We start from the raw sequence: 9,238 nt of genomic DNA, 5'->3' as shown, positions 1-9,238 counted from the left end.
AAGTAGAAGAGGATGACGAATAGCAATTTTCATTGTTCATTCTCCTTACAGATGATATTAAAGGAAATATGTACATGTACTTGCAAAGGAGGAGGAGACCACCATTGTTGTCGGTTGAATGAGTTGGAGCTTCTCAAAATCAAATTTATAGAAATTTTTCAGTTATGGCAGTGAGAATGGGCCTTCAAGAGGTTTACAGCAATGGACCTCCCAAGGTTTCGTTGAAGTATGGAGAAGCCAACTGCAAGCCTGTTGTAGTAACGGAACCTCAACCGCATGGTCATATGAGCACCCTCTCCAAGGCACTCAGTTCTATGTTTTCTAATCTCAAACACTGCAGGAATTCAAGAGTTGCATGCAGAAGAATAATGACGCGCTCAAATGCGATATACAAAAACACGCCACGTGGAAACTCGTGCAACTCCTGCGTGGATGGAAAAACGTGTTTAAGATGGAGCCTTGCTATATGACCATTAGTCTTGTTCAATTTTCTCTCTCAAAATTTCAGCCTTGTTTTCAGGACGAAAAAGCATCATGTATTTATATAAGAAATATAAACAAGCCTAATAGTACATTCATTTAGAGTCTTCGACTCGTAGTTCATATAGTGCTATTCCTTTCACATATGAAGAAAATAAAGGACATATAGATCATATAGGTCTGACATTGTAAATCATGGAGGAGATAAAACTAAGAAGAGGAGGATATTTCCAAGAAATCAGCTGATAAAACAAGCTGACAGCCATAGTCAAAACTCTTAAAAAGACATTGAGGATCCATAGAAGATAAAACCTGCAGCCACAAAAAGAAATTAAGTGACAGGATCATATGAAAATAAAACTGATAGATAGAAAGGCCGGATAGATATGTCGATGACCAAGAGCGATCTAGAAGTCTGGAGGAGCAAAATCCTGAATAGAAAAGAGATTCCCTCCATCAGCCACCTGCAAAGACCATAGACCTGGAACCTCCTGTAGACCTTCTTTAGATAAATCATCTGCTTGCTGGTTGAGAGCCCTGTTTATGTGATGAATGGAGCCTCCCGCCAATCTATTCCACAGGAATCGGATCCTGTCTAACCACCCAATAAGCTGAGGCTTTAGAATTTTATTTTTCCCAAGGACATAATCTACCAGAACTCTTGAGTCTCCAAAAATTGAGACACTCTGAAGATTGAGAAAGAGACAGAAGCTTAGAAGGCCAGCATGGGCCATAACCTCAGCTTTACTGTTGGAGCCCCGTCCGCCATTCCAGCGAATAAGATAATGATTGTTTTCATTTGCAATAATGAGCACCCCACAGCCACAAATGTCGTCCTGTTCAGCTCCATCGAAGAATGCTCTTGGCATCAAAGATAGCTCCTAAGGGGGCCCATTGCAAACCTGTTTCGTGGGCTTGGGAGGCTTCTGCGGGATCGATTCATGGAGGAGAGTGATATTGGAATAAATGCCCAGAAAAGGAGAAGATTTTCCATTGAAAATGAAATTGTTACGCCATTTCCATATGAACCAGATGGCAGTAATGAAAACAATTCTCCAAGATTGCTTTTGTTCACTGCACCATAGAAAAGCTTCACTGATAGACGCATGGATCATATGCTGGATTCCAAATAAATCCGCCAGGGATTTCCAGAGCTCTTGAGATGAGGAGCAGCTGAGAAAAAGGTGGAAGTTATTTTCCTCTGCAAACTTGCAAATGGGGCATATGCCTAGGCCCTGCCATCCATGCTTTCTTAAATTTTCCCACGAGAGATTTCTATTATGAAAGCACAGCCAGGAAAATAAAATCATTTTGGGCGAGCATCCGATTTCCATAAAATGAGAGGAAAGGAAGGGCTGAGAGAGTCTTTATTTAAACCACATAGATTCTGGTATATGTCTTTAACACGAACAAAGTTTATCCCTCTAGAGAACCCCCATATAAGACTGTCATTATCCGATGTCTGGAAGATCCCACTATTCCTGAGACGAGTTCTGATGCATTCCCATTGCAGAGCAAGTTCATCTTGGATGCCCAGGCATCCGACATCCTTCCAGATAGGAATCGGACCCTGCCAACCTTTAATTAAGCTGTCCCAATAAAAAAAGCCCTTTCTGTGGAAGAAAGACAACAAAGATTTAGGAACATTGATTATCTCGGCACCATTCAGGAATGGATCTTTCCCAATGAGAATCTTTTTGCCCGATTGGAAGCGCCAGACTAAATTCTCCAGGAAATAACTTACGATCTTGCGAAGGCTTAGCCATATAGGAGAGCCCGAAGGAGAGTCGATCCTTCCTTTCCTGAACCAGAAGGATATGTCTTTTTTGCCCATGTATTTCTTTCGGATGATGTCGCTCCATGGCCCTTTTTCATAAATCCCTCTCCACAGGGATCTGCATAACATAGCCCTTCCGAAGATTCTCAAGTCTAAGAGGCCCCATCCTCCCATGCTCTTCGACAGAGAAATATTGGACAATTTCGAGAGGTGAAATTTTCGTTTTCCGGCTTGGACCCCCCAAATAAAATTAGCTGAAAGCTTATTCATTGACTGAATAATGCTCGCTGGAAGGAAATATAAATGAGACCAGTATACTGCAAGCTGATTTAGGACAGATTGAGTCAATATCACCCTTCCTGCCAGGGAGAGGCACCTATACTCCCATACAGAAATCCTGTTAAAGTATTTATCAGGAAGCCATTGCCAGTCCGCCTTTGAATATCCATTTGCTCTTAACTAGAAACCCAAATATTTAATTCCATGACTGATGGATCGTGCCTCAATATCGAAAAGAGCCGATAACCATTCAATCTCCTCTTGGCAGATATCATCATTGTGATAGATGATAGACTTTGAACTGTTGATCTGTAGACCTGTTGCTTTCTGGAAGTTGAAAAGGATTTCGAAAAAACATAACCATGTGATTCTACATAAAATGCCAAACAGAATGATATCATCAATGAATAAATTATGAGAGATCGAGATGTTCCTGCAAATTTTTAACGGTTGACATCTGTTTTCATAGACTTCCTTGTTAATATGGAGGCTGAGGGAATTCATGGCCAGAATGAATAAGAGCGGTGACAACGGGCAGCCCTGACGAAGACCTCTGGAAGCAGTGAAAAAGGGAGATGGGATTCCATTGATGATAATCGCGTAATTCACCTGTTCCACGTAGGCCATGATCCAATTAATCATGTTCACTCTTAAGCCAATCTTTGCAAGTAAACATTGAATGAATCCCCAGTCCAGGCAGTCAAACGCCTTTCGAAGATCGATCTTTAGAATGACTACGTCTCTTTTTTTTAATGAATGGTATAAAGACCTTCCTGTGTATTTGCGACAGCATCCAGGATGTTCCTACCTTGCAAAAAGGCATGCTACTCTTTTGATAGGCAATCTGATAAAGTTGCTTTAATTCTTTCTGCAATTATCTTTGAGATAATTTTGTAAGAGATATTGCATAACGAGATCGGGCAAAAGTCCCCAAAAGATTCTGCCTTTTCTTTCTTTGGGATAAGGGCAATTTTTGTGGAGGATGTCTTCTGATTGATGCTGCCTGTGATCCTGGAAGCTTCTACCATTTTTACATATATGCTTTGATGGTGTCGAAGAAGTGAGTGAAAAACTCTATAGTCCAGCCATCCGGCCCTGGACACTTGTCTTTATTGAAGGACTTCATTGATTTCAGCAACTCATCCTCAGTAACTGGCTGGAATATTTGATCATTTGTATCCTCATCAAAAATCTGGGGAAACACTTCAACGCCCCACATAATATCCTGAAAGCTACATACTTCAGATCTTTTATACTGATTTGTGAAGAACTTCACCGCCTCATTTGTTATTTCCTGTTGAGAGTATAAATATCCTCCTCTTCCATCACTAATTTTCCAGATGGAGTTCCTCTCCCGCCTGGAATTTGCAAAATTATGGAAAAATTTTGTGTTCTTATCACCTTCTTTTAGCCATATCGCCCTGCTCTTCAATTGCCAGTAGGATTCCTCCTGTTCTAAAATTTTGATTTTCTTCTTTTGAAGCATCTTAATGTGACATCTTTCTTTAAAGGAAAGATTGTGAACAGACATGGCTTTCGACGCTCTGTCCAATTCTTTTTGAATTTTTCGCAGGTCATTTTTATTAGATTGCCTTTTCTTAATTTGCCAGTCTTTTACCACCTTTCCCATATGATCCATTTTATCTCTAAAGGTCATCAAAAACGGAAAAGGACTGGAGGACATCATCTCATTCCAAGCATTCTTTATATAATCATTGAAGGCAGGATCATCCAAGGCAGTTCTGTTGAATTTGAAGTTGTATCCTTTCCTAAAGCCTTTTTTCTTCCAGCCCAATAAAATTGGTCTATGATCCGAAATGAAGACATTCTCGATCGAAGAGAAAGGCATACCCAACTTGTCAATCAGGCTAGCATGTAGAATAAATCTATCAAGTCTCTTTGCTATGTATGCATTTTCAGTTCTTCCATTCTCCCAAGTCGGGAGCATGTGGGAAGGGCGGATGTCAATGTAATTTCTCCTCAACAAAAGTTCATTTTTTATTTTTTCGGCAAGGGGGTCCTTCTTCTTGTTAACGCCCCAGATTTCCTCCATATTAAGAGTGACGTTGAAGTCCCCTGCGATCAATAGAAATTCAACATCAAAAATTTTAGATGCAAAAAGTTTCTCCCAAAAAAGCAGCCTATTTCTGTAGGGAGCATATACATTCAAGATTTTTATTGGGAATTTGTGCCCCCTCATATGAGCCGAAATCAGAATTCCTGCTAAACAGCTATAAGTTTTTGCCTTGATCCAGTACGGGTCCCACATAACAGCTAACCCTCCCGAGAGACCATGGGCTTCCACAACAGAAATATACCAGGAAGGAAACATCTTCCTGAAGTAAGAGATTGATACAGAAGAGGCGTGCATGGTTTCCTGGATAAGAATAATTTTGGGGCGGGCAGAGCGGAAAAAATCCTTTAATGCCAAAAATTTAAGGTCTGCCCCCAACCCTCTTATGTTCATGGAGATGATGAAGTTCATTTTGGATTCTTATCGGCCACATTTTCTCTAAGAGGCCATTCTTCAGTCATGTCTGTGATGGGAACATCTACAAGGGACAAATTATGGACACCTCTGCCTGCACCTTCACCTCTTCCCCTAAAATTCCTGCTTCCCCTATTGTTCTTCCTTCTTACCGTAATATTACTTGCAGAGTTAGGGCTAATTTGCGAGGATATTCGTACTCCAGGTTTGTGAATAGAGAGAGCCCTGAGCTCCAGAGATTTCTTGCTCAGTAAATAATCCAAGTCATTGCCTATAGAGTTAGAGGGCGCAGACATAGGAGAGTTTGCAGGGGTGGCTGATATCATTATCTCTTTTTCTTTACCAAGGGGATGACTGGTTTTTATTGGGGAAGGCGAGGTGGAGGGAATGATGAGGACTTCCTTATTGGAATTTTTGCGAAGATGCAGGATCGGCGGAGGGTTTGGAACCTCTTGATCAGAGGCAAGCTCTAATAGAGGCATAGGAAGGGAAATAGTAGGGAAAGGAACATCGTAGTCAGAAACTGGCTCCAATGGCGGCATGGAGGGAGATATAGGATTCACGGGGGCTGGGGATATACTCTGCATAGCGGGCTGCTGATGGTTATCAGAGAAAAACTTTTCTGTGTCCCCCGACCCTGGAGGAGACTGGCTCTCTGAGAGCGGAGACTTCACCTGATCCGGGGATAACGACTTAATTTTGAAATATTTTGCCGTTGACTGATGGGGAGTATGAATCTTTCAGAAATTAAGTCGCTGAGAGAAATGTTTTATTAGATGCCTGGTGCGATGGCAGTCTAAGCACCTAAAGGGTACCCCCCAGAAATCCAATCTTTGCCTAATTTTATATCCCTCTAGTAGATGTCAATATGTTCCGGGAATCCTCCTCTGTAGGCTTTGTCTATCAAAATCCATGCAACTCTTTTATCTTTCGCTCCTAGACACCAAGGATCCACATAGACGCATCTACCAATGGCATTGCCAATATCCTCTAGAGATTCCTTTGACCATAATTCTAAGGGCAGGATAGGAAGCTTAACCCAAATCAGGTTGTTAGATGGGGTGTTCTTTAAAGGGTTATAGCTTAAGTACCACCTGTGCAGAGCCAGAAAACTTCTTCTGAACACCCATTGTTGCTTTAGAATGATTTCTAGGTCACTGGAGTTTAGGAAATGAAAACAATACCATTCTTTTAGTAGTCTTGCAATGATAGGGACATATCCTATTAAAGGTTTCCACTGCTGCTCCAGCCAGGTCCACATCTTCGAGTCATCCAGTACTGGGAAGTGCCACCGTCCAATCAAGGCGTTACCCTGGAGACTTACAATGTGCTCAGTTAGGTGGGAGCTATTTATGTTAATGGCAGCAGGAGGGGGGGCAATTTTAACAGGCTTCTGTGACTTCGAATGGTATCCTTCCTCTTTGGCTTTTTCTGCGCGAACATTTTCTATATGGTCGGAAGGGCAAAAAGGATTACTTTTTGACCGGAAAAAACCATCCGAGGCTTCTTGAGGGGCCACAGGATGAGTCAGCATTTCCTCCAAGGTGGATTGCCATTCACCTGACAGTTTGGCGCTTCCGTGGATCGATTCTGCCGGATGGTTGCTTGAATCATAGCCTCCATGGCAGATGAGTCAGAATGTAGGTCCATGCGTTAAGAAGCCACCTGACGTTTTACTTCCAAGTACCATACAATCCACATGAAGATCAATGACGGACACAACATTCAATGGAAGCTGCAGATTTCCGAACAAAATGCCTAGGGAAGGAGGAGATGGAATTCTAAGGAATGGCGATAGCGCTGACAGATGAAGCCTCGAGATAAAAAACTAATCCTGTACCCAGGAGCTAGGAGGCTTAAGATGCTGCCATATGTCCCTAAGATTTGAAAAGGACAGATATGACGAGAAATAGGGATCTAACGGGCAACAGAGAATTGAAAGGTGACGGCTTTACTTAATTCGGGAGCTCAGACCCCAACGCCGAAGAGAAAAAATCTATAGCTCACATCACTTGACTCTTCCAGGGGTAGCTCTGGATAGGTGCATGAAATTAAGGCTTGTACTTTGATCAGAATCCGGCCCTCGGGCGAAAAAATCTGGCCCGGAGAAACCAGAAGGATTCAGAGGGAGACAGACAAGGAGCTATGAGCTTCAACCCGTTCTTGGTGGTTGTCCTTATCAGAAGTTCATGAGGATTCTTCTGGACAAACAATACAACAGCAAAAAAACTGACAGATACACCACCAAGGACCTAACTTGAACCGGAAGTCTGTACAGGGCTTGGTAATAACAAAATAGTTCTGAAACTTAAGCATCGATCTCCATGACTCACTTAAAAGTTTCGCAGGCATGAGTAATTCTCAGGAATTCAACAAAGGTGCTATGTAGGCTAATGTCTCTTCTAAGCTAATTTGAACTATTCTTCAGAATCATGCTATCCATACACTTTGTTCTATAAAAAATTCATGATTCATTCCACTCTGCATATTGCAATATTGAAACTGAGAATAACCACTTCAAAACTAACTATTGTCATTCCATTTGATAAACCATATTTTTTAATAGCTAAAAACAGAAATTACGGCCTGAAGTTTTGTTCTATAGAGCTACTGACCTGGAGCCGCAGTCGAGCTGTGAGCAAGATGCAAGTGGGGGAAGAAGAAGCAACCAAAGAAAACCAACACCCAGCACACGAGATTAAAGGACCATGATGGCCCCTCTTCAAAAAACCATCAAGACAGCAAAAACATCCAAGGAGTAGTACAAAAGGCAGTTCTGTAACTAGAAAAAGTTATCATGGAAGGAGAGCCAGCTAAAGAGCTAGCGGGAGAGATGTGGAGCGAATTTAGCTAAAAAACATGCAAGGCTAGGCACCAAAAAGTGTCATGGACGAGCTGAAGGTTTAGAGGGAGCAGTGAGGAGACGTGGCAGGAGCTCATGGAGGCAGCATCTTCAGGAAAAAAAGATGACCGAATTGCTTCTGAGACAAGCTAAAATGACCAAAAATGTGTCCATCAGGAAGCAAAAACTACCCACCTGTGATTAGCTTATGATCTCCAAACGCGGTCTTCTGGTTGGTCACCCCTACCTGCAAACCGCCGCACAGCTGCCCCGGTCCTTCACTTCCTGGGATTCGTTTTGTGGGATCAAACCCTAATCATGTTCGCAAAGGATCTGAGAGCTTGACACGAACGCAGACCTTGACTCGACCTTGCCCAAAATTTCAGCCTTGTTATCTCTTTAATGCAAGTGTTGAACTGAGCTATCTCTATTGCTTCCACTTAAGCCTTATTTTCTCTGTTCAAATTCGATACTTTCATTTTCTTGTGGATGAAACTATTTATTAAAATCATCTAGGTGTGTAACTGCAGAATGTGGATCATAAAGACAACGAGATGACGAGGCCTCTCAAAATTCGACCATGAGTTCAAGCTAAAGTCAGAAAAGCTGAAGGATACAATACTTACCTGATGTTGTTCCAGTAAAATGGTCTACAGTTGCCTGCTAGAATTAGAGGTTCTTTTAATTTTCCTTGTGAAGTGCTATTTACATAAAATATTGCAGAGTGACAGCAGTGAGGTGTGGATTCTAATACTGAATAAATAAAGGACAAAGTATCATGCGAAGTGGTGCTCCCATAAATAGTCTACAGTGACCAAAAGTGTGAGGTGTAGATTCTAAACCTGAAAAATAAAGGACAAAGTATCCTATGAAGTGGTATTTCCATTAAATATTGTAGAGTGACCAACAATGTGAGGCGTGGATTCTAATATTGAAAAAATAAAAGACAAAGTATCCTATGAAGTGGTATTTCCCTCAAATATTGGAGAGTGACCAACAATGTAAGGTGAGGTGTGGATTCTAATACGAGAAGGCCCCTCTTCATATTGTCCCTCACTAGTACTAGACTTTCCTCAAGTTGATGCTTCGCCTAAACTCAGGTAAGTTCGAGTAGATTTTAATATATTTGAATAATTTATACATGCAAATTCTGATATCTGGAGCAAAGACATCCTTATTAACAATTTTTTCTTGTAATTTGCTCAGAATGTTAGATTTCATCAAATCTTTTCCCTCCTCCATGGAATTCCTAGAGGACGAGGCTCCTCCTTTAGTTGAGCCTCGTGAATAGCAGACTTTTCTCCAACAAAGGCTTGGCGTTAATTTGAGTAAGTTCAACTACCTTTTACTTTCATTTGAATACATTTACTGA

At 41.5% G+C, this 9,238-nt stretch overlaps 1 protein-coding gene across 1 annotated transcript; it reads right to left on the bottom strand.

Moving 5' to 3' along the window:
• Positions 1-887: 887 nt before the first annotated feature.
• On the bottom strand, positions 888-1,349 carry LOC149197907 (uncharacterized). The gene has a single exon (XM_089408856.1). The coding sequence runs from the start codon at positions 1,347-1,349 to the stop codon at positions 888-890; it is 462 nt and encodes a 153-aa protein (XP_089264982.1).
• Positions 1,350-9,238: the final 7,889 nt, after the last annotated feature.

Source organism: Pinus tabuliformis, chromosome 2_2 (genome assembly GCF_031772625.1).
Source record: "Pinus tabuliformis cultivar Carrire ecotype Pingquan chromosome 2_2, CPIR1, whole genome shotgun sequence".
Lineage (NCBI taxonomy): Eukaryota > Viridiplantae > Streptophyta > Pinopsida > Pinales > Pinaceae > Pinus > Pinus tabuliformis.
The sequence above is the reverse complement of the archived record's forward strand: the minus strand, read 5'-3'. Positions and strand labels throughout refer to the sequence as shown.

Coding starts and splice junctions, on each gene's coding strand:
- LOC149197907 (XM_089408856.1), bottom strand. CDS start 1,349: ATGCCAAGAGCATTCTTCGATGGAGCTGAACAGGACGACATTTGTGGC.